The sequence below is a fragment of the Chanodichthys erythropterus genome, chromosome 7, assembly GCF_024489055.1.
Source record: "Chanodichthys erythropterus isolate Z2021 chromosome 7, ASM2448905v1, whole genome shotgun sequence".
NCBI lineage: Eukaryota > Metazoa > Chordata > Actinopteri > Cypriniformes > Xenocyprididae > Chanodichthys > Chanodichthys erythropterus.
Genome location: NC_090227.1, coordinates 29,453,915 through 29,480,963, shown reverse-complemented (window position 1 = coordinate 29,480,963; position 27,049 = coordinate 29,453,915). Strand labels below are relative to the sequence as shown.

General features: G+C 36.1%; 1 protein-coding gene across 3 annotated transcripts in view; it reads right to left on the bottom strand.

The window, feature by feature from the left end:
* tmtc2b (transmembrane O-mannosyltransferase targeting cadherins 2b) overlaps positions 1-27,049 on the bottom strand; it is a 132,053-nt gene that overhangs the window by 15,228 nt on the left and 89,776 nt on the right. For 2 of the 3 annotated variants that reach the window (XM_067389208.1, XM_067389209.1), the window contains exons 3-9: positions 20,915-21,740; positions 18,301-18,415; positions 15,809-15,894; positions 14,559-14,743; positions 13,901-13,979; positions 9,789-9,910; positions 152-233 (exon numbers count right to left, since the gene is read on the bottom strand). In XM_067389208.1, coding sequence (XP_067245309.1) covers positions 152-233; positions 9,789-9,910; positions 13,901-13,979; positions 14,559-14,743; positions 15,809-15,894; positions 18,301-18,415; positions 20,915-21,740 — 1,495 coding nt within the window. Of the gene's footprint in view, positions 1-151; positions 234-9,788; positions 9,911-13,900; positions 13,980-14,558; positions 14,744-15,808; positions 15,895-18,300; positions 18,416-20,914; positions 21,741-22,135; positions 22,165-27,049 lie in introns of those variants that run through there. The other variant, XM_067389210.1, reaches the window with a different exon arrangement.

Below are 27,049 nucleotides of genomic sequence, written 5' to 3'. Positions count from 1 at the left end.
GTATTTCACAAATTTCACTACATCAGCAAAGCTAGAGCAGATACAATGTTTGGATTCATATGACCTCATTATTTTTGCATTACTGGATGACTAGCTAGTGTCGTTTCAGCCCATGTGTGCATGTTTAGGAGAGATTAAAAGCATTACCAACCATAATGCATATAGCAGTTTCCTTTAGTAGGATCGAGCTCGATCGCCTTGAGAAAGAACTTCTCCGCTTCAGTTTTCTGACCCTGAAATAAAAACAAATCATAATCAGGAATTTCTTCAGGGCGAGGTATTCATGGAATCTTTCATTTTTCATTTTTAACCTGATAATTTTTGACCTGATGTATATTGTTCACTGGAGCAACAGGAAATGTGTTTAGCAATTCCAGTGCCTGCTGCTATAATTGCACACTTTGACAGCATGAATAATTCCAAGAATTACCCTTATGTTAAATTTTAAAAATTAACAGACATCTTGCAAATACAATAATAAAAAAAAAGCTAAAATATCACACAAAATAAAATAATATTTCATGGTTAATGCAATGGAATTTGCATATAAAACGACTGTATATAATTCTTCAACTTATTTAGCTACAGTACTTACCAAATAAATAAACAAACATGAAATTTTGATTTAAGAAATCATTTTATTAAGCAAAAAGAAAGTAACTTCAGAATGATGTGAGATAAAATCGAGAGAATATTTTGAAGTCATTATACTAAACTATGTATTTGACCAGAATCAAGTAGGCCTATTCCAGAGAATTGTGATAAAAAGTGAATAAACCTCCAATGCATCTTAAAGTTAAACCTTAAAGGGTTAGTTCACTTAAAAAAGAAAATTCTGTCATTAATTACTCACCTTCATGACGTTCCAAACCCGTAAGACCTTCGTTCATCTTTGGAACACAAATTAAGATATTTTTGATGAAATCCGAGAGATCCCCCATAGACAGAAATGCTATTACCACTTTCAAGGCCCAGAAAGGTAGTACAGACAATCCATAAAATAGTCTCTAAGTGACGAGAATAGTTTTTGTGTGCAAAAAAAATAAATTCAGATTTCATCAAAAATATATTCATTTGTGTTCCAAGATGAATGAAGGTCTTACGGGTTAGGAATGAAATGAAGGCGAGTTATCAATAGAATTTTCATTTTTGGGTGAACTAACCCTTTAAACAATACTGATTTCAGTCTGAGAGGCTATATCATGGCACGCTCTCACGATTCACTTGATTAACAGTTATCTGCAGACCAGCTGCAAAACAGTGATATATTTTTTTATTTACACTGTATAATTTAAATCCCCAAAGCAGAGATGTGTAACTTTAAATCAATGTATTGCACTCACATTGATGCCTACACTATATACAGCCAGTGCTGTTTAATGTTAGACATGGATGTTTGCGAACTTACACCATATCGAGAGTGTGAAAGAAATAAAGGAAACAGTCACTTGGGACACTTGACTTTTATAGTTTATGCAATAGGGGAAAAAAAAAAAGGGTTAGACTAGTGGTGCAGAATAAAGTACATGCTATTCCTGTGATGGCAAAAGCAGCCAGAAATCATTCTAATATGCTAATTTACTCATGTTACATTTCTTCATCTTCTTCTTCATTATTTCTGAAAATCGTTGTGCTGCTTAATTTCCGCAACAGAGTTAAATACGTTAAAGCGGACATAAGACCTTCAAATAAACCTAACGAAAGCCAAATGATGAGCACTTTTTACTGTATCTGTCTTTTTATGGACCCTTAAACTTGGCGAATAGGACAATTCACACAGCTGTATTGCACCAGCAGTCCATTTCACAACGCGCTTTCTTGGCCGCCACAAAAAACGCGTTAAAGCGGAGATAAGGCTGTCATATTAGAGATATACTGCCCTAACGAAAGCCAAAATTGAGCAAATAATTCATGCACATCCATACTCTCGTTTTCTTCATAGTAAAATGGCAGTGATGAACAAAGGAAATCGATTATAGTATACATAAACCAGAAATTATAACACGTAAGCACACAAAAACGTCCCATGCACATATGAATGTGCGAACATGAAAGTCTGTATATTTTTTATTTTTGCAAAGGTCCCTTTAGGGGATGTGTACTATTGAATTGTATACTGAAGAGCCAAAACAATATGACCAGTCACCAGTCAAAATCATTGATCATCATCTAACAAGGCCACATATTAAGGTTTGGGTAAATAAACAATCAGTTCTCGTAATCAACATGTTGGATGCAGGAGAAATGTCAGGAATAAAGATTTGAGTGACTTTGACAGGGGCCAAATTGTTATGGCAAGGCGACTGGGTCAGAGAATCTCTGAAACAGTAAGGCTTGTGGGTTGCTCCCAGTCAGCATTGGTGAGAATTTACCAAGAGTGGTCTGAGAAGGTAACAGGGTATTGGGCACCCAAGGCTCATCGATGCATGAAGGCAAACAAAGGCTATCACACAAGTCTCAGAACTGGACCTTGGTGGACCAGTGGAAGAAAGGTCACCTTTTCTAATGAATCCCATTTTTTTTACATCACATGAATAGATGTGTATGTTTACGCCATTTACCTGGAGAAGCGATGGCACTAGGATGCAATGTGGGACGTTGACAAGCCGTTGGAGCGACTGTGATGCTCTGGGAAACGTTCTGCAGGGAAAGTCCGGCCATTCATGTGGATGTAAAATTGACATGTGCCACCTACCTACACATTTTTGCAGACCAGGTACACCCCCCTTTAATGGAAATCGTGTTCCCTGGTGGAAGTGGCCTCTGGTGTTGACTTGGCCTCCAAATTCCCCAGATCTAAATCTAAGTGAGCATCTGTAGGATTTGCTGGACCAACAAGTTTGATCCACAGCGGCTCCACCTCGCAACCTACAGGACTTGAAGGATCTGCTGCTTAAAGGTCAGGGCTATTTTGGCAGCACACCAACAGCATATTAGACAGGTGGTCAAAATGTTTTGGCTCATTGGTAAATATATGATCGGTTTCATATGAAAAAGATGCATGTTCTTATTTGAATAAGTAAGGACATGAATCAAGTTCCTGACAAACACATGTCAGTGTCACCCGCCGAGCTCGTGTTATCACTCTAAAGCAATATCCTGCTTCACCCCCTTTCCTCTGAACACACACACGCCCCTCTCAGCTGGACCCCCTGACCCCTTAATCTGAGCATGACATCAGAGACACAACAGACACACTGCTGTTCCAACGTCTCAGAGGTGTTCTCGAACGGATTCTGAGCCTGATTAGCGACGGAAATGAGAGAATTCAATAACGCAGCTGAAGCACTCATAACACACACACACACACACACACACACACACACACACACACACACACACACACACACACACACACACACACACACACACACACACACACACGTGCGGATCCCTGGGGTTGGGCTCTTTGACCCGGTGAGTTTGTGAAGGGAGGTCAGGGAAGGTCAGCACAGCAGGGGAAAGGACTGAGTTTCATGTCTCCTTCTTTTGACCCCTGACAGTGAAGATTTCCCTGTCCCCACCTGGAAATGGTGTCTGGGACAATGTGATGCTGACTGAATGAACAATTCCTCATCGTTAAATGTACATTTTTAGATTAATTAATGACGTTAAGAAGATTGAAAAAGTAACAGTTTTACATTATTACAAAAAATGCTATTTCAAATAAATGCTGTTCTTTTGAATATTCCATCCATTCACAAAAATATTTCACAAAAAGCAGCACTGTTTTCAGCATTCAAGAAACATTTCTTATTATCAATGCTAAATTCACACAGAATGATTTCTGAAGGATCATGTGACACTGAATACTGAAGTAATGATGCTGAAAATTCAGCTTTGTATTACAGGAATAAATAACATTTTAAAATATATTAAAATAGTAAATATAAATGTAATAATTTTTCAAATATTAGTGTTTTTAAGAAGACCGAAAGCACTGGGATATGAATATGTTGTATTATCTAAACCCATTTTAAAGGGCTATTACAACTTTAAGGCTACCAATTTGTGCAATTAATTAAAAAGCTATAAATTAAAGCAATTCACCATGACTTATAATTAATTCCAATTGTATCTATAGGAAATCATCAGAGTAGTTCAAGCTTGTATTACTTTCATTTCTGATATATGTATTTATTTTAATGAATTTGCATATCACATAATTAAATCAATTCCAACTTTTACTTAATTGACAGCCCAAGACATAATAAATGTTGCCATTCAAATACACTCCAAAATTACAAAAAGTTGCACTTACAAAACCACAATATGTACCATAAGGGGAACCAACAAACAAAGACTGAATTTATTGCCCTCTCAACTATTCAAGTTTGTTCAAGGTCAGTGAACTGATCGAATCACAGCCCAGGTTCCCCTCACCTCTGAGAAAGCTTTATTTTCACACAAAGGATTATGGGTACTCATGTTTTACTCTGCTTCTGCATCAAGCAAGCAGAAACCGCAAAGACCTGAAAGCTTTGAGTCGAAAACTTTGTTCAAAATCAATACGGCTCTAAAGTCAAGACAACACCTTTTGAATTTGCTTTCACTCGAGTGAGTTTCATCACAGCAGTGCGGTTCTGTGATGGATTGACTGTCTCTGGTGGACTGACTTTGTTCTGGCCTCTCCAAATGGCTTCATTCAGAAAGTTTGTGTAGTTTACTTGCTTTCTTTGGTTAAAGTTTGAGTTAAGAGGCCTGCACGGGATGGATTTTTCAGTCCCGCCCCTGCAAAAATATGTTACCTTCTCCCACCCGCAACATTAATTTTTTCCTGCTCCTGCCCGCAAAAGCCCGCAGGTAAAAGTATACATAGATATTTTCAGGATGTCCATGAAATTTCTATGAAATATTTTCAAGTTAGCCCACCTAGCATAAACACTTCTGATAAATTATTTGTTATTAAAGCATCTACATTCACAAACCACAGAAAAGTAAGTATAGGCTACTGCAGTGGTTCCCAAACTTTTTAGCTTGGAGTACCCCTGAAGAGATTACCATCCTTCTGCGTACCCCCTCTCTTCCACTTCGACTGCAGTCACACCTTTACCATTAAGGGACAATATTTGCCAATAGAGAAATATGCAATGATGGTAAAACTAAGTAAAACTTTTAAATATTAAACTAAAACCGCCAGTAGGTGGCAGCAAGTCACTGTTTTTATGAGTGAGTCATCGAGTCATTCATTCAGTAACGAAGCAAGTGGCTGTGAATGAATCATTGAATCATTGACTCTCACGATTCGTTCAAAGCCGCAGAATTGTTCGCAAAACACAGACGTGTGTTGTAGTTCTGCTGTGGTTTTCGTTAGAACTATCATTTCATTGCAAATAGAGTAAATACTGAAAGTACTGTGTTTAAAATTTACATTTTATTTTTTGACCTGTTGTATAATAATGCCACTCATGTGGATATTTGGAAACAATTGCATTCTTGCTCGTTATCATCATTAAATACAACAACTCACACAAGGTATGTTTTTGTATCGGAGAAAGTTTGAGTCTTAAATCGAAATTAATCCATTATCTGTGTCTATATTTGTTCTTCATGCGAGTAAGTGCTAAACTTTTACAAAGGTGCATTGCCGAGAACGACAGTAATTTAGCGCGATTTAAAGGGGGGGTTGCATGCGATTTCACTTTTTTAACTTTAGTTAGTGTGTAATGTTGCTGCTTGAGCATAAACAGTATCTGCAAAGTTACAGCGCTGAAAGTTCAATGCACACGGAGATATTGTCTTTTAAAGTTATGGCATTTTATTGCCTACAAAAACGGGTGGTTTGGACTACAACGAGCTTCTTCACGGGTTGGTGACATCATAAACCCTTGCTATTAACAAACATTGCCCCCGGGAACACGCAAGAAAGTGGGCGAGGCCATGTGCCGCAGCATAATGAAAGCGGAAGAGTTGTTTACACCGAACGCGAGCTGTGCGACGCGACGCATCAAAAGATATAGAACCCATTATAATCTGTGATATTTTCTACACTGGATGCGGCGCTGAAGACCCTGAATCTACACGAGTTTAATGCTGGATTTACACAAAGACTTTTACTGAAAGATGAAGCAGTTCCCACTTTAAAAGCAGAAGCTGCTGTTTATCAGCCCCAAACTGTAAGTACGTTTTATTGTTTGTCTTTTAAACGTAATGTTATAGTTCTGTTGCTATTTTTAATGCATCTAGGACGTATACAAAGAGCAACTCGTTTTTGCTAGCCAGTTAGCTAAATTCTAGTGCAACAAACACCAACAAACTTCTATGTTCATAGACAAACAGTTGTTCATGCTATAAATTAAACGCTACCTTTACAAAAATGCGACTACTCAGGCATGTATTTACTACAGGAAAGCTTTAATCAGGATAAAACTGTATATTGAAAGCTAACAAACAGCAGTGACAGCTTATCTAAACACTTTGACACAAATACTAAATGAAATACCATTCATAAACATCCTTCAAAAGCCGCAATTGCAGAGGTTCTACTTTTTCCTCTTCATCTGGGTCTGATTCGGCTCAATTTGATACAGCAATGTAGGCGCTATTTTTTACTTTCCACCTAAGCGCGTAACTACGAATGGTAAGGGACGTGGCATTTCCGGACGCTTCAGCGAATCACGACAGACTGGGCCAGTAACCAACCTGCTGACCAATCTGAGCACATTGCGTATGTCGGAGGGAGTGGCTTCATAGAAGCAGGAAGTCAAACAAGCCGTTCATATGACAGTGGAAACAGAGGTGTAGAATTATGATAAAATATATGAAAAATACAGCATTTAAAAAAAAAACGAAGCATTAAGACATGTTAAACTGTGCCCCAAAAACACAATCAAGCCTAGAAAAAAAACATGTAACCCCCCCTTTAAGGCAGCAGATTATGAACGCAATCTATCATTTGCATGCTGCTTGTTTTACGGTCTATGGTGGATACAGTAATTTTTGACTGCAAATGATGAGGTAATTTGATTAAATGTACTGGATTTACGACATTTTGGAAGTTAGAAATACATGCTCGATTTTAATATTATTTTAAGGTAGAATTAAATGAACTACTCAGCATTTTGTTCACGTACCCCCTTTTGTCACCTCACATACCCCCAGGTATGCGTACCCCAGTTTGGGAACCATAAGGCTACTGCAAGAGCACTCCCTTTATAATCACTAAAAAGCTACTGTATACTGTAACTCATTTTAGTTAATCTAAAGTTCTGTTATAATCAATGAAGCTGATTGCACAATCTCTCATAATGTTTACACTTTGTTTGTCATAATGAGTGGATTCGTGAGCGTACAAAACTCAGCACTGAACAAAAACTCCAGTGTTTTGAGAGATGAGTGGATTCTAACTTAAACACCTCTGATTGGCCATTGAGTTTAAGAAATCAACAGACCTGTCTATGATTGGCTACATTGCTAAACTTTGCAAAAAATGTGTAAATGGAAACCATAGCGCCAACACAGATACACGCTGGATCGCTTGCCAAATCTGTTTCGCCCATATGCTATTATTATGGACAAAACTGGTCCTAGACCAGCAGTTATGGGCAGTTTTTCACTGTAAAAGTAATCCGAAGCAACAGCAGGCTTGCCCAGCTTTACACACTCTCCGCCTATGCTTGCACATGTAAATCATTTTTATTTTACTTTAATTGCTCTTGTGCAATAGACGAATAACTATTTATTTGTTTTGGGATATTTTATTTTTAGATATTTCTATTTTGCAGGAGTCCCGCAAATCATTTTAATCTCCCGAAACCTGCACACACACAAGTGTTTTACTGCCCGCACTCTGTTGCATCTGGTCCCGCGGGAGTGCAGGCCTCTAGTGTTAGTCCCTGGATTGGGATGTTTGAGGACAGATTGTCTTGGGGGTTTTAGTCAGCTGACAAAGAAAGGGATGTCAAAGAGGGAGAGTGGGACAGAAAGACAGAGCCCTTTGATCTCACATTATTTATTCTTGGCTGTGTGAAATGATGCAACTGACAGAAATGTTTGGTAAACCTAAATTGTTTATGGAGTTTTATAAAAATAACCAAAAGGTTTTTTTTTTTAGGTTTTTTTATTATTTAACCCATATTTGAAAAGACAGTTTTGGTACAAGCTATCTATCAGAATATTCTGATCATGCTATGTATTTAAATAAAGTATATAGACATTTTAGCTTTACCGTCAGCCTTTTTGCCTCATTTTAGTGAAAGAAGAAAAACGTAGAGAGGGACCCTTATGGACACAACGCAGGCTTGATTTGAACCAACATTTCCAAAATGAGCACCACAGCTTAACATGCCTGGAACACGTTCAACTGCTATTCAAGTGTGTTTACTTTAAACAATACGACTAAGCATTGGAGATTCCATCACATTTCTCATTTGATTTTCTTGCCATCCTAGCCTAATTGTAAAGCTCCATTTCTGCTAGAACCCCTCAGCACAATCCCTCTTTCAAAAACACACTGTTTTCCTTGTACTGTCTGCTGAGCTTTCAAAGATGGTAAATTAAGACAGCCTGTATTTTCTTTACATAATCAGCTGGTGGTGGCCTCGTGGATGAAAAAGGCCTGAAGTGGACCATATGGCCAGAGTAGAAATGAAAGGAGACAGACACAGGTAAACTCTCAGAACAATCGCCTCCCCTCAGCCCTTTTTAACACATCTTCTCTCATATCTGTCCACACGGATTTCTGCTGAGTGAATTCAGAACCAGGGCATATGTGCGAGTAATCCGGTCCTGTTTTTTTTAGCTAAATCAGTTTTTCGGTTTTAAGTTTTAAGATGAGAGAGAACGAAAGAATGCCTTTGGTCTTAAGGGACTTCATCTCGGTTTAGATTTATAGATGAAAAAGGTTTCTTTATATAGTGGTATATTCTCTTACAGAAAGCCAATGTGTGCTCAAGCTCAATGCCTAAAGGGTATTTAATGTTTAATGAGAGAATTTTGTCTTCCAGATAAGGATGTTTATTGAGTTACTCATTGGTCATTTATCTGATGTCTCAGTGTTTTTTGTCTTGGTTAAATGTTGTTTGGGAACACTTTGACTTTTATTATATGGACAAAAACAGTTATTCAAAATTTCTCAGTTATTAAAAAATGTTAGTAAATAACAGAATTTTCATTTTTGATAAACTATCAGCATTCTGAACTTGAGCAAGGGATAGTTTATGGGTCATCTTTTACTGTGTTTAAACTCGCAACCTTTTGTTTACTAGCCTAAAAATTTAAAGATGACATTTTTTTTTTTTTTTTTACTTTTAACTTTCTTGACTATATATTATGTTGCTGTTTGTGCATGAAAAAGTTACAAAGCACAAAGTCCACTCTACATCAGTCAGCACAGTTTCTTGAGCTTTTTCCGGGAATGTACACGTCACAAAATTCCTCATTTAAATAATTCCAACTTGCTTTAGTAGTGTGTTGTTGCCATGTGTAAGTGTTAGTGTTTACACTTGAGGAGTTGAAACTTGCAGTTAATGTAAGGGACGTGACATTTCTGAAACACGTGAAGCAGTTGACCACCCACAACACTGGTCTAGCCAACAAATCAGAACACACTGTTTTTCAGAAGGAGGGGCTTCACAGAGACAGAAGCCAAACAAAGTGTTACAGACAGTCTGGGTAGAGAAGTGCTGCAATAATATAAAAATGTGGGAAAAAATGTGTTTTTTTGAACATTCAATCATGAAAACCTACTCTAGTAGACCCCAAAAACAAAATCGAGACTTTGCAAAAGGGCATAATATGGCTCCTTATGACCCCTTATTCATTTAGTGTTCATTAGAGTGTGAGTTTACCGTCATAGCCATGAGCTTGCCGTAAGTGAGGTGTGCAGGTATATGGTCTGGTTTGGATCGGAGAGATTCCTTATACCAGTGTTCTGCCTCTGTCAGTTTGTTCAGCCTCATGTAGGCCTCTCCTGTGAAGGGAGGAGACAGAGGTCAGGTCAACATGTCAGAAGTTAAGGAAGCACATAACCACCCCCCCTTGCAGTGGTTTATCCCATAGCGAATATAGAGTCAGTCAACTGAAAATTACCCACAAAAAGTCTGACACTCGATGAAATGTGATACTTGAGCCATTGTCCATTTATATAAAATGCGCCCCGAGTGAAACCAACATTAAGCTGGTGATTGTTTACTGACCAGCAGATATTTAAATATTTATTAATTACATTAGATTATTTATATTAGATAATTTGAGAAATTATTCAAATATGTTTCAGAACCTAATATGATGCAAGATTAATAGAAAGTTAAAAAAGAAAAGAAAGACAACTTTTGGATAAAATACAAATATTTACTTGCACTAGGTTCTTCATCAGTGTTAATTTTGGATAGAGCAGAAAAAGTTATTTTCATTTTCAAACTCTTGCAGTCTGTATAATTCATAAACACAACTTCATTCTTTATAAATCTCTCCAACAGTGTAGCATTAGCCGTTAGCCACGGATCACAGCCTCAAATTCATTCAGAATCAAATGTAAACAATATAACAGTATACAATACTCACATAATACGACGCATACATGCAGTATGCATGGCGAACACTTAGTAAAGATCCATTTTGAGGGTTATATTAGCTGTGTAAACTTTGTTTATGCACCGTTTAAGGCAAGCGCGACCTCCGGGGGCGGAGAACACGATTTAAAGGGACCGCAACCTGAATCGGCGCATTTCTAATTATGCCCCAAAATAGGCAGTTAAAAAATTTATTTAAAAAAATCTAGGGGGTATTTTGAGCTGAAACTTCACAGACACATTCAGGGGACACCTTAGACTTATATTACATCTTGTAAAAAAACATTCAATGGCATCTTTAAAAATGTAAATAGATCAATTAAAGGATTAACAATTCATTTCAAATAAAAAACACTATGTATAATAAACTAAAAAAAAATAAAAAAATACTATGCGTACTACTCTAAAAATACTGTGCCCCTCTGGTCTTCAGCTCAGCAACTCAAAGCTATGCCTGTTTTAGCGCCAACACCTACTCTTATAAATCTAGAGGTAAAAGCCGACTCCTTCTGACACAAGTATAAACACACACTCCTATCCTTTAAACATCATCTAATACCTCAGCCAGCCTCAAGCTCCCACCCATCTGCAATAACACACACGCTCCTCTCAGACAGATTATTACAGAAGAGTGAATCACAGCTACTTTACTGAGATAACACAGCCTAAACATTGTTAATGTAATGTAATTGGAGCAAAAATAACATAAGCAAGGGTACGTGACTACACTGGGGTTTCACATGACCTGCCAGTCTGAATACAAGTCTGTCTGTGTTGTGTTGGTGTCAAATATAGGACATGTGGGTCATTAAAACAGCCTCAAGTCAAATATCTCTGGAATTTTCAGTTATTATTGTTAAAAAAAACCCCACAACATCACTAATCACAGTTCAGAATTATATCATCACACTAAACTCTTGACATGTTTGTAAATTAACATGAATATTGCTTTGGAAAACCCATATGATTTTGAAGAAACACAACTCTGACTCGTTTAGCAAATCTTACACAAACACAATTACTCATTCGTCACTCCAATCATTTGTTTTGTGCAATAGAAATATTGTTTCTAAAGAGTCCTAACAGCTTTGCAATGACAGGAATAAATTACATTTCAAATAAATATATTAAAACAGAAAATAGGCATTTTAAATTGTAATAATATTTCACAATGTTACTGTTTTACTGTATTTTTGATCAAATATATGCAGCATTGGTCAGCATAAGGGACTTCTTCCAAAAACAAAAAAGATATCTACCCCTATTTTGAAAAATACAAGTTGGTCTATTTAGCCATTTAAAAGGATTGTTTAACATTGACACAATCTGATTTCCTGAATCCAGTTGTATTTGGCTTAGTTGGTCAGAAAAGACAGCTGACAATTTTGGCTGTTAAAATGAGCTCGATACAGTTGAAACAGTGAAAACAAACACAAGAACACAAAAAAGGCAAGTGAACATAAATGAGCTTGGGGAGAAACAAACAGGGAAAGGAAAAAAAAAATACAGTTATGAGAAGATAATTGTGAGAAAATGAGATGGGAGGGAAAGACTGCAAGCTGTGGGTTGGTAAATGTGTTGCATAAGATATTAAAATTCAACAGTTTGCTCCCATGCTTTAAATAAAATGGCAAAAATATTCTCACGCTCTCTTTGTTGTAGCTTCTAACTTATCTTGTTTGTGAAGCTGTTGACTCAAGCTGACGGAATCAATTTTATAGATCAAAGAAAGCTTTGGAAATGGGTTCATGAGAAAAAGCACCAATACAATTACAGACCCACTGTTGTGAGACAAGATAGAAACACAATATGGAGTTACAGTATTGTCAGGGATAATGTACAGCCAGGTCAAGTCTTTATCACAAAATAAACCAGACACTGAGGGTTTGTATCACCCTGAAGGGGTTTATTTTGCAATAATGACCTGCTGACTGTACATTATCCAACTTACTACATAAATGCTTACCAAATAAATACTGTATATGAACATGAAATACTGATTTGCGTTGAAATATATTTAAATATCTTGTTGACAGCTTAACTAGCTTATCTTGTATATTTTATTATTTTGTAGATATCTTAAAGTTTTACAACACAGAAAACAATCAACCTATAGAAGCAAGACACTGCAACAATATTACATTCACTTATTTCATTTTTTTCTTAAAGAAATTAATAGTTTTCTTCAGTAAGGATGCATTAAAATAATCAAAAGTGACAGTAAAGACATGTAATGTTACAAAAGATTTCTATTTCAAATAAAATGCAGTTATTTTGTACTTTCAAATCAAAGAATCCTGAAAAAAAAAAAGTATGTGATTGCGGCCAAAAACAAACAAACAAAAAAAAACATTAATTAATGTTTTAATGATTTAAATCTTAATTATATTTTACTAATTTTTTTATGAAAGACTGCTTTCAAAAACATTTTAAAAGAATCTTACTGACCACAAACATTTGAATGGTATTGTATACTTTTATTTTTATTCTTTTTCTGCAGACTAGTTAACTATACAATTTCTTCTGAAGGTTTCATGCTCATTATTGCTCAAATTTTATTTATTTATTTTTTTTGTAATATAAGTCTAAGGTGTCCCCTGAATGTGTCTGAAGTTTCAGCTCAAAATACCCCATATATTTTGTTTTATTAATTTTTTTAGCTGCCTATTTTGGGGCATCATTAAATATGAGCCGATTTAGGCTGCGGCCCCTTTAAATGCTCACACTCCCTGCCCACGGTGCTCGCGCTTGCCTTAAACAGTGCATAAACAAAGTTCACACAGCTAATATAACCCTCAAATTTTTTCTTTACAAAGTGTTCGTCATGCAGTATGTCTAATCGCGCAAGTATAGTGTTTCTATTGTTTCTAAAGAGTCCTAACAGCTTTGCAATGACAGGAATAAATTACATTTCAAATAAATATATTAAAACAGAAAATAGGCATTTTAAATTGCATTTAAAAAATGCATTTAATTTGCATTTAAATTGCATGTTTACATTTGATTCTGAATGAGTTTGATTGTGCTCCATGGCTAAAGCTAACATTACACACTGTTGGAGAGATTTATAAAGAATGAAGTTGTGTTTATGCATTATACAGACTGCAAGCGTTTAAAAAATGAAAATAACGAAAGTCTTGTCTCCGTGAATACAGTAAGAAACGATGGTAACTTTAACCACATTTAACAGTACATTAGCAACATGCTAACGAAACATTTAGAAAGACAATTTACAAATATCACTAAAAATAGTAAGTGGGATTATTGGCAATCCCATCTATACTAAAAAAAAAACACAGGTATACTGCTATAGACAACAATATACACATATAGAGCTACTGCAGTCTTTGACTCGGAATTAAGTGTTTTAGAGAAAGAGACAAACTTACCCATCATATTATAAAGGCTCTGTGGGGCAAACTGCCTGGGCATCTTCTGTATCGCTTCTTTATATACCGATATGGCCTCCTAAAAACAGTTTACACCATTAATTCAATCAAAAGCCACAACTATTAGCATAAGGAAGCATTCAAACTAAAAGCCTATACAAATTCAGGGTTACTTTTTTGTGTGTCAAAAGTTCAGAAATTAAACACTTCTCATTAAAAGCATTGGTCTGAAAGTGAAAAACTGTGGTGCAAAAATGGGTCAAGACTTACACTTCCATGTAATTTCATTCTATCAGATTTGGTGTGTTTGTTTGCTTGTTTGTTTGTTGCCATGCCAGCTTCTGTGGTTATTTTTATGGTGAGAAAAATTTATGGTACAAATATATCAGGTTCACAAAGGAAGATATTTGAAAGAATGTCAGTAACCAAACAGATCTCGCCCCCCATTTACTACCATAGTAGTAGGAAAAATAAGTACTATGGTTGTCAATGGGGGCGAGATCTGTTTGGTTTCTGACATTCTACCAAATATCTTTCTTTGTGTTCATTAGAACAAAGAAATTCACACAGGTTTGGAACTACTTGAGGGTGAGTAAATGATGACAGAATTTTCATTTTTAGGTGAATTATTCCTTTAACGGTGTAAAGATCAACTCACCTCTTGGTGACCCTGTTCATGAAGAAGCTTTCCGAGGTTATACAGGCAGCTGGTGACTGAGCTCTTGTGTGCATGAGGATCCTTCAGGTTTTCATCTGGGATATCGGCACAAGTGACAAAAGTTCGCTTGGCCTCCTCTAGACGGCCCTGATTCATCAGGACAATTCCTGTATTCAAGTAGGCGGCTGAATGAGAGAGGAAAAAAAGGTGAATATCGGTGCGAAAGGTAATGAGGCTTATTGAGGCTCAAAGAATGACCTCCACTGGGGCTAGTGGAATGAACTAGTTGATTTATGCAGATCAGCGGCCTGCAGTCTAGTCGATAAGGTGCCAATACATATTCACTATCCTCCCAGCCAGAATCAACTCTAAGTCAGCAGGGGAATATCCACTCCAGCTGCAGGCTTAATTCTGATGCTCTTAATAGACCATATATACACACAGAACCACAGATACAAATGAGTTTACAGCACAGGACGGGACAATCCATCATGCCTCATGCAGCAAGGAATCAGGACAAGTAGACATCCATCACTCTACTGAAGGCTCTGATCTCACACCATTACATATCTATTATAGACGTCTCACAAACTAGCCTAAATATACACTGGCTGACCAGTTAGCTCATTCTGAAAAAAGGTAGTCTTAAATGTTGCACAAAATGTCTCATTCTTTTGTAAAGCAAAACTTGTACTTAAAAATCCCAAGGCCCCTCTGCACGTCATGATGATTTTCTCCCTGGCCAATCTACTAATTAAAGCAGAGCAGCAATAATTTCCTCCCATGACACTAAAAACCACATGGAAAATTCTATGAGAAACCTTAAAATGGACAAAAATAGCATATGCATTTCATTTGGTTATGGGCCAACCAAATGCATCATATTTGCCAGATAGAATAAAAGGATTGATTTTTTTCCCCCTGTTGAAATCAAATCAAATGTCTATCATTCCTTGACAAGAGTGGAAACTGTTTAGGCGTGTGAATAATCAATACTTATTTAATGCTGGATTTCAACAGAGCACGAACATGCACACACACACACACACACACACACACACACACACACACACACACACACACACACACACACACACACACACACACACACACACACACACACACACACACACACACACACACACACACACACACACACACACACACACACACTTCAATTTGTAGTTGCCTGGACACGGTAAAGACTCAGAAGGCTTGAAATTGTTCATTAAAAGAGGAGCTGTACTTACAAGCCAGCGTTGGCCTGCTTCCAATAGCCAGCTTATAGTAGTGGAGAGCCTCTGAGAATCTATTGTTTTCTTGGAGCAACAGACCCCTGCATACAAGAGAAAAAAAAACCAAAAACAAGAACAGTGTCAAAGTATGGGCAACACAATTAAAGGGTTATTTCACTCAAAAATGAAAATTCTGTCATTAATTACTCACCCTTGTGTCGTTCCAAACCTGTAAGATCTTCGCTCATCTTTAGAACACAATTTAAGATATTTTTGATGAAATCCAAGAGCTTTCTGAGCTCCAATAGACTGCAACATTATTACCTCTTTCAATGCCCAGAAAGGTAGTAAAGACATTGTTAAAATAGTCCACGTGACTACAGTGGTTCAACCAGTGGTTATGAAGTGACGAGAATACTTTTTGTGTGCAAAAAACAAAAACACGACTTTATTCAACAAACACAGTGTAAACAAAAAAAGAACGAGCCGGCGTTCGGATGTACTACGTTAACAGTGTAGGAGACTGACATGGCAGAGAAGAATTTGTTGAATGAAGTCGTTATTTTTGTTTGATTTTTTTTGTATACAAGAGGTATTTTAGTCACTTCATAACATTAAAGGTGCCTTAGAATGTCTTTTTAAATTTTTATTTTTTATTTTTTTGTAATATAAGTCTAAGGGGTCCCCTGAATGTGTCTGAAGTTTCAGCTCAAAATAATAATTTTTTTAACTGCCTATTTAGGGGCATCATTAAATATGAGCTGATTTAGGCTGCGGCCCCTTTAAATGCTCACGCTTGTCTTTAACAGCATAAACAAAATTCACACAGCTAATATAACCCTCACCTAATATAACCTGTCATGCAGCACGTCTAATCGCGTAAGTACAGTGTTTATTTGGATGTTTACATTTGATTCTGAATGAGTTTGATTGTGCTCCATGGCTAAAGCTAACATTACACACTGTTGGAGAGATTTATAAAGAATGAAGTTGTGTTTATGCATTATACAGACTGCAAGTGTTTGAAAAATGAAAATATTTAACATTTACATACTTTACATTTAACAGTACATTAGCAACATGCTAACGTAACATTTAGAAAGACAATTTACAAATATCACTAAAAATATCATGTTATCATGGATCATGTCAGTTATTATTGCTCCATCTGCCATTTTTCGCTGTTGTTCTTGTTTGCTCACCTAGTCTGATGATTCAGCTGTGCACATCCAGATGTTAATACTGCCTGCCCTTGTGTAATGCATTGAACATGAGCTGGCATATGCAAATATTGAGGGTGTACATATTACATATTAATGATCCCAACTGTTACGTAACAGTCGGTGTTATGTTGAGATTCGCCTGTTCTTCGGAGGTCGTTTAAACAAATGAGATTTATATAAGAAGGAGGAAACAATGGAGTTTGAGACTCACTGTATGTCATTTCCATGTACTGAACTCTTGTTATTTAATTATGCCAAGATAAATTCAATTTTTAATTCCAGGGCACCTTTAAGGTTGAACCACTGTAGTCACATGGATAATTTGAATGATGTCTTAACTACCTTTTTGGGCCTTGAAAACCACTTTCAAGGCCCAGAAACGTAGTTAAGACATCATTAAAATTGCGTTGCAGTCTATCGGAAGCCAGAGAGCTCACAGATCAAAAATATCTTAATTTGTGTTCCAAAGATGAATGGGTTTGGAACAACATGAGAGTGTGTAATTAATGACATCATTTTCATTTTTGGGTGAACTAAACCTTCAATTAAAATTGACAAAAAAGGAAAAAGGTCATGGAAACCATTATAGTCACTTCATTTATAAATATAGTTTGTTCAATGATATGTGAGTTACATGACTATGAAATCAACTTCCAGAGAATAAAAACTAACATTTGAGGAGGCTGGAGGAAAACCCAAATGCCCTATGATGGATTTTCAAATGATTCTTTTTATAAATAAAATTATAAATCAGAATATAATATGTTTTAAATTAAATAATATAATACTGTTAAATATAGATAAATGTATTAAATATTTAATACAGTATTAAATATAAATAATATAATACTGTTTATTGTAAAAGCATTTGCAGGAAAATGTCCCATGCAGTGGGACGCAGTGTGCAAAACCCGTCACACTAAACTCAAGCATTTACGTATGCGCTTGCTGAAAAATTGAGATGCATCAAGAATCGTTTTGTAATCACATCACGACTCTCTGAATTAAAGTCAAATCAAATTGTGAGGTGCCTAAGGATTCCCATTCTCACTGATTTATATGGATAACTGAATAGCCCAAACGTGTGCAGTGTATGAATTATGTATTAAGTGCCTTCATGCCCTGACTCTGGGGGTTAATGTGTCTTGGGGGTCCCTGTCACCATCCTCTGGAAGGCTGATGAATCTGGGGACAGTCTTAGTTGCTGGCCTCTCAGGAGATTTCCTCAGGTTTAATAGGACAGATCGATAGAGTCTGCCGCGAGGAGGAAGTTTGCTCACTCACAGGTTATACAACATGTCAGCCATGTTCCTCCGGTAGTACAGAGCATTCCTGTAGGCTCGCTCGGCCTCCGCCACTTTTCCCTGGTTCTTGAGGACATTTCCCAAGTTACCCCAGGCTGAGGAAGGAGAATAAAACCAATTGAAATTAATAGAATAAAAAAATTAGTCTACAAATATCTGAAATCGATGGACAAACAACCTACAAAATACTAAAAAAAATATTTTTTTCCCCCTCAGAAAAAAAGGTAAGTATGCAATAAGAAAAAAAAAAAAAACCCTTAAACTTAAAATAATTAAATAATAATAATGTATTTTTTATTTGTATATCTTTTGTTTTATTGATTATAAAAATTAAAGATGTTTTAACATAAAATCGCACCAGGGAGGCATTTCCACATTTTTTACACAACATTTTAATATGGTTCTATAAAAAACGTATTTAGATAACATGCATGTTACAGTGTGGTACACTTTTTTCCGGTAATCCAAATATGTAAATCACATGTAATTTCTTTGTTAGATTATTGGTTTAATCTTTGATGTGGTCTCCAGACTGTTGCATTTTGGTCACGGTTAGGTTATAGTGCAACATTGTGAAATTTTATGAAAATGTTTTGTGCTTCCAAGGCACAAATGCAGTAATCTGAATACAGAAATTGAAATTCACAAAAAGGTTAATACTGCTTACAAGAGGCACAAACAAGGGGGGAAAAAGTAAATTACATTAAAATAATTCAATCTTAGATGCTACCCATGCATAGTATCTGTGCCATGAAAAGGGATGAGAGTGCCATAGCCTGTAAAATTGGATCACGGGAAGGTAATTACAAAGTCATATTGATGCAGACTGCCTTGATAAATGATTTAAATGAAATTGTAATAATCAATTTGAGAGATTTAGCAAATAAAGATAACGGGCTGTCGTTAATAGATTAATTCAATCAGAGAGAATGATAATTTAACAGTTCAGTGGTTCTCCTCCACACACAAAATGAATTTGATGCATGAATCCATGTGATTGATAAACTGAGGGAACTTCTAAATGATTCTAATGCATTAGATCTCTTGTTCATAATAAAATAAGTAATGTTAATTGAAATTAGCACTTTAAAAGGCATTTGTGGTTTTGTTTTTTTTACACTTCGTAAATGCCAATATCACTTAGTTAAAAAATATATAAATACATGTTTTAGATTTAAATTAAAATCTTTGAGAAATAGACCACTAAACTCTAAAAGTAGTACAGAAATGAAGAGATGCTTAAAAAACCTCAAACCTCAAAAGTTTTTTTGATGAACAACTGCCATTTTTGGTTTGCAGTAGCATTTATTTATTTTGGGGAAATAAATGATTGCAACACATCCTGCTTTCACCCCGTCAAGTAACACTTACAGTCTCCTGGTTGTTGGACAGTTGATGGATGAGAACATGACTATGGGTAACTAAATACTGCAACATGGCTGAATAAACTAGAATTATGGTCTGAACAGAGCAGGGTTATTATAGTCAACTAAAATTAAAACCATAAACATTTTTGTTACACAAAATAAAATATTAGTCTATTGAAATATCATAAAAATATATTTAAAAATGTAAACATTTTATTTTAGCTAGTGGCCATGGCAAAATTGCTCATGTTCATTTAGTTTAATTTTAGTTTATGTACTAAAATAACTACAGCTAAAATAAAAATTAATAAAAACAAAAAAAATACTAGATAATGGGATAAATTTTAAATGAAACATATTATATATATATATATATATATATATATATATATATATATATATATATATATATATATATATATATATATATAAATTGAATTCAAAATATTAATACAAACTATAATCTCAATGATACTAAAATAACACTGGAGATAATAATAGAGAACAATTTCAACAAATATACATATGAAATAAGCAGTGCTTTTTAGGTTGGTTTAACAGTAGTTTTTAGGTAAACAAATGTAACATTAAAGAGTTAGTTAGTTCACCCAAAAATGAAATTTGTTATTAAGTACTCACCCTCATGTCATTCCAAACCTGCAAGACCTTCGTTCATCTTCAGAACACAAATTGAGATATTATCTTTACTACTTTTCTGGACCTTGAACGTAGTAATTTTTTGCGTTCTATGGGAGATAAAAAAAAACCCTCGGATTTCATCAAAAATATCTTAATTTGTGTTCTGAAGCTGAACGTTTTTTGGGTGAACTAACTCTTTAAAATGCAGTCAGCAGGAATATTAGGCTGCTGTCACTTTAAGAGTTGCATGGATCCAATATACTGTTATACAAGCGACAGTGATAGTTTTGCTCAGTTCAACTGTCCCAAGCGTGATTCACGCTGACCGTGGGATGTCCTTATTGAAGAGCCCTGCCGTATTTTGTACAGATTTCATTTTGTTCTGGCAAGTATTTAATTAGCCATAGAAAAACGTTGGATTTTGCAACAGACTTTTTACGACTCAGTGCCTTCACGCAGTTAATTAATAAACCATCGGATGTTATAGCCAATATGCTTTTTTTTATATATATATATATAAAAGTAGAGAACAAAAGCTAGGTAGAAAAAACATGAAACTGGACTATACTTGGACAATATTAAAATTACCTTTAGCAGGGTTCACAGATATTCCTGACTTGTATAGCATCTCCTCGTTCTGCCAGTCACGGTTCCTCAACACTGTCTTAATCCCAAAGAGAAGGACCAGGGCAGCAGAGCAGCCTAGAACCAAAGTTCTAGAGGACTTCCTCCTCAATCTAATGTATAAAGCTCTCATCCCCACTGCTACCAACAGGCAGAAGCCCATACTAGGGATGTACAGTACTCGTTCTGCCACCACAAAGCCCACATAGAAGAACAGGTTGGTGGCAGGCAGAAAGGGAATGGCCAGTAGACCCAATGAGAAGACCACCAAACTCTCTGTGGTGGGTAAAGATGACGAATAGTGTTTTGCAGTGCCGTTTGTTCCATTCACGTGCACTGAGTTTGAGTAAAAAGTCGAGTTTTCATAATCAGAGCTACAACTGTGTCCGTTCGTGGACTTCCCATTTGCTACATTATGGGCTTTTCCGTTGGTCTCCTTATTTTTGGTTGGGTATTGGCGAAGACCAAACCACGCCAGCGTCAGAAGCGAGACGTAGAAGGCAACGGTGTGGAGGTTTCGCCAATCTGCAATGCTCCTCAGAAGAGGCAGGGCATCCATCGACCAATCAAAACTTAGCATGTCAGGGCACAGGAGGAGCCAAACGTTCATGGCGGGGAGGAAAAAGAACGTTAGCGTTCTAGTCAGGAAACAGGGACAATCTGCTGCAGGGTTGTCCGAGTTGGAGAAGTTTGGAGGTTTGTTGCCCATCCAGTAAAGACGGCAAGCCAGAAGGATGATGCCCCAGAAGCCCAGCAGGAACACGCTCAACAGCAGGTGCAGGTTCTTCTTCTGAGAGACAAAAAAAGACAAAACAACTTACATTCAATTGATTAAATAAATCATAGGGAGGCAATTTCTGCAGGGAAAACAAAAAATAGACGTGAACAAACAGACTGGAACATTTCAAAAAGGACCCTGCAGAATCTTTTTTTTTCTTTTCTATAGGACTTCAAACCCTTGAGCTCAAGTCTGGACAAGGTCTTGTTAGTAAATCAACACCAATAGTGACCAATAAGTCAAATCTTTCCAACTGCATTAAATATGAAATAAAAATGAAGAAAAAAAGCAGCAGATCCAACAGTAAGTAAATTGAGATTGGAAAAATAAACACTGCAGTGCAATCTGGAAGACAAGCAACGCTTATGAGCAATTTGTTGAAGTTTTAAGTGTTATTCAATACATACTGTACCACATGCACATGCTACGGTTTCATCGTGACATCAATCCTTGCGAGGCCTGTGATGGTTAACAAGAATCAGACCTTTGCATCTCCAGTCACTGCAAACAATTTAAAACTGTTGGCCAAATCTAGACACACATTTTCCACATTTTTCAGAGAGGCCAGAATAATAAACGTAGCGTCACTGACTGCTGGTCAGCGAGTACAGCTTGACGTCACAGCACAAGGCAGCGCCGCATTTATCTCTGTCTCGTACAGCCGGCTTTTACAGACTTTATAAAATAAACAAGATATGGCCTCATAAAGGTGCCAATCCATCATACCGCAGTGCTGATATTAAACACTCCAGCATGAAAATGATTTCAGAGTATTTATGGAGTGTTTGAATATTTTACACGTTAAGTAAAAGGGGGGATAATATTGTATAGTTCCCAGTAGAGCAGCTGCAGAGTTCAGTACGCCTTCTTTTTCATGTTGATTTTGGATCGAGGACACCCTCAAGCAATTTTATGACTTCCTCTAAACACGGAACTCATTCGACATGGAAGGCAAACAAACACACAAATGATCACTTCAAGGCCTTGTCAATCGCCATTAAAGGGATAGTTTGCCCAAAAAAGAATGTTTACGCACTCTCGTGTCATTCCAAACCTGACTTACTTTCTTCTGCAGAACACAAACGGAAATGTTGGGCAGGATGTTAACACTGTTAATTCCAATACAATGGAAGTGAATGAGAACAGACACAGTTGAATCACAGATATCATATGGCTTGTAAGTGAAATTCAAAGCTAAAAGAAACCATATGAAAATTTGAGAGAAAATTGGAGTTGTTATTTGCTGAAAATCTTCACTTTTGGTATCAATGATGACAAATGCATGTTTCATAAGTTAAACAATGCAACACAGAACTGCAAATGATTTTTGAGCTCTTTTTCAGCTGGCAATATACTACATGTGACTCTGGACCACAAAATCAATCATAAGTCGCACAGGAATATTTGTAGCAATAGCCAAAAATACATTGTATGGGTCAAAATAGAGTGCCCCAGGGATGACGCGTTTTTGTAGGCAAAAACCGGAAGCGAGTTAGCATTTTAGGACTTCCGGTTCCAATGCCGTAAAGTCTATGGGTTCTTTGAATGGGTTTTTGCTAAATCGCCTGAAATAAGGTCTGTGGTTAACAAAGCCTCTAAATAATTTCACATTTTGATCTATGACATAAAACACACCAGTTATAACCCACTTGTGATTTTTTAAACTTTTACTGTGTCTTAAAATCGGCGGTTGCTAACAAATTGCTAAAAGGGACTACTTCCTTTGGCGGGGACTTTAGACGTCATCATTAAAAACGGGACATTTGGACAGCATTTCTCATGAAAAAGTGGATAAGTATTCATAACAGCACAGATCATAATCAGCGAGCATGTTTTTAAATAGAGTTGTTTTCTAAATAAAGTTTGAGGAAGCTTGGTGGTGGTGATGTTGATCCGCGACCATGGTGTGCTGTAGTCCGTTTATAGCCTACTGTTAGCCTTTTATATCTGACGATTTTATTTAGGCTTCAAAATCTATAAATATCGTGTTAACTTGTAAAGATTATCTTGATAGACAAAACGTGTAAGTGTCATAACCCTTTGTTAAACACTTTCTGCGATTTTCCAAAAGTGTATGGGAAAAATGAATAGGCTTTCAGTCGAGGGAACCCGTGCGCCGCTAACTTCCGGGTTGGCCTACAAAAACGCGTCATCCCTGGGGCACTCTATTAGGGTATTAAGAAAAGATCATGTTCCATGGAGATATTTAGCAAATTTCCTATCGTAAATATATAAAAAACTTATTTTTGTCAGTGGATATGCATTGCTAAGGACTTCATTTGGACAACTTTAAAGGCGATTTTCTCAGTATTTAGATTTTTTTGCACCCTCTGATTCCTATCTCGGCCAAATATTGTCCTATCCGAACAAACCATGCATCAATAGAAAGCTTATTTATTCGGCTTTCGTGTGATGTATAAATCTCAGTTTCAAAATATTGAGCCTTATGACTGGTTTTGTGGTCCAGGGTCACATATGGACTATTTCTATACTAGTTTTATAGTACTTTTTTTTGTCAGTTTTAGAGCTTGCTAGCATTTGCCTCCTTTCACTTTCAATATATGGAAAACACCAGTATAAATCTCCTTTTGTATTCCATAGAGTTGGAACAATGCAAGTAAATGGCAGATTTTTCATTTTCATAGCAGTTAAAAGATGTTATGTACTGTACATCTGGAAAATGCTTATATTAAAGATTAACTTGGGAAGTATTAACAAAGCATTCCCCCCTAAAGGTTATTTGTGAAGAATTTTGTCAGTCCAAGACACCATTTATTGTAACTTAGAAATTTTTTTTTCTCCCTGCTGACTCACTAACAGAATGATATGAGAGTATATGTTCAGCATTAATGTCCAGCTGTTCTATACAATATTGATTTTTTTGTCGTGTTTTTGGTCATCTCTGCTTTAGACAAAGATCACATTATTAGTCACAGGGGAAACGTCTGTAACAGGCTCATGTATTCATGTTATGTAGCACAGATGTATAGAGCATATCCCAAATGACGTAACTTTTACCATAAGTCCTGACAGGCTCTGAATGTGTGACCACATGCCATCAGAAAGGCTTAAAAAAAAAAAAAAATACAATAACTAGTCTTTTTAGAAATGTACTTTCAGGTGTGAAAGAATAAGTAAATAAACAAATCAAATGAATAAATAAAAAGAAAAACCTTGCAGCAAAGAGCGAGAGCTATTTAAAAAGTAACCTAGCTCTTTTATTTTGCAGTACAGTCTCAATGTCTGTAAGATATCAACCTGTCACTAATTAAAGCCAGGGACAACATCAAGTTAACCACCTGTGTCTCTTAGTTCCTGTGACATCTGTTTAAGTTTACTGACCGAAGGCATGATGTGTGCATTAATGATCCCGAAAGATGAATAAGCAGTACAACTAACTACAACAATAGCTTGAACATGTATAAAATGATTAAGATATTACACACAAGAAACATTTATAGGATTAAAAATGGTTAACATGATAAAATATCGATAAGATCTCAAGGTGTTTTGATTTCATGCATACAGTATGGCTGGCTGTTTCAGGTGGAATGCACATATCCCACCGGAGTGAACTGTAGGCTGAAGGGAAGAGGTCGTAAACGGGAGGTCCCACAGGGGTCTTGAAGCGGCAGGCTACAGAGGCCAAGCGGAACTGTCTGACTGAAGAGAAATACAGAACTGTATCCAGGTTCTGCAGCTTAGAACCCAAACTGCAGTGGTATGAAGGTTACAACTGCCCACATCATTTAAATAAAAAAAATAAATAAATTTAAAAAAAAAAAAGTTAGAAGAATATACTGTAGACAGATTACTAGAAAAAATTAGAAGAACAAACTACTGCAGTAAGTAGAGTTTGGCCAAAAAATAGCAGTTTTTAGAAATTATTTCCATTTAAACATTTTAGTATCGATTCATAAATAACCAAATCAATCTTTTAATCCATGTCTTTTTCAGCGGTGTGCGTCAACTAGCTAACTATGGCAACACATATGATACTTTTTTTTTCCCCACACAAAAAAATTGTGAAATAAATAATATAATAATAAATCTAATAATATAAAAATATATAAATATTTATAAAATAAGCTAAATCTAATGTTTTGGGCACTATTGTTGATGCTAAATCCATTGAAAAATCGGTGAAAATACGCAGCTGTAGCAATTGTATGCATGTAATTAAAATATTTTTACCAATAAATAAATAAATAAATAAATGGATAAGAGCATACCTACGACTGAAATGATCTACAAAATAAAATGTAAAAGGTGCCATTGAACGTTTTTTTACAAGATGTAATATAAGTCTAAGGTGTGCCCTGAATGTGTCTCTGAAGTTTCAGCTCAATATACCCCATAGATTTTTTTTTATTAATTTTTTTAACTGCCTATTTCGGGGCATCATTAAATATGAGCCGATTCATGCTGTGCGGCCCCTTTAAATGCTGACGCTCCCCGCCGACGGAGCTCGCGCTTGCCTTGAACAGCATAAACAAAGTTCACACAGCTAATATAACCCTCAAAATGGATCTTTACAAAGTGTTCGCCATGCAGCATGTCTAATCGCGTAAGTACAGTGTTTATTTGGATATTTACATTTGATTCTGAATGAGTTTGATAGTGCTCCGTGGCTAACGGCTAATGCTACACTGTTGGAGAGATTTATAAAGAATGAAGTTGTGTTTATGAATTATATAGACTGCAAGTGTTTAAAAATGAAAATAGCGACGGCTCTTGTCTCTGTGAATACAGTAAGAAACGATGGTAACTTTAACCACATTTAACAGTACATTAGCAACATGCTAACAAAACATTTAGAAAGACAATTTACAAATATCACAAAAAATATCATGATATCATGGATCATGTCAGTTATTGCTCCATCTGCCATTTTTCACTGTTTTCCTTGCTTGCTTACCTAGTCTGATGATTCAGCTGTGCACAGATCCAGACGTTAATACTGCCTTGTCTAATGTCTTGATTCTTGATTATGGGCTGGCATATGCAAATATTGGGGGTGTACATATTAATGATCCCGACTGTTACGTAACAGTCGGTGTTATGTTGACATTCACCTGTTCTTCGGAGGTCGTTTAAACAAATGAGATTTATATAAGAAGGAGGAAACAATGGAGTTTGAGACTCACTGTACGTCATTTCCATGTACTGAACTCTTGTTATTTGACTATGCCGAGGTAAATTCAATTTTTAATTCGAAGGCACCTTTAAATAAAGTCTGTATGTTCAGCATAAAGTGATCATGTCTATTTAAACTTTGTTTTATAGATAATTTCAGTCTTGCTTTTTTATATGGTTTTTAT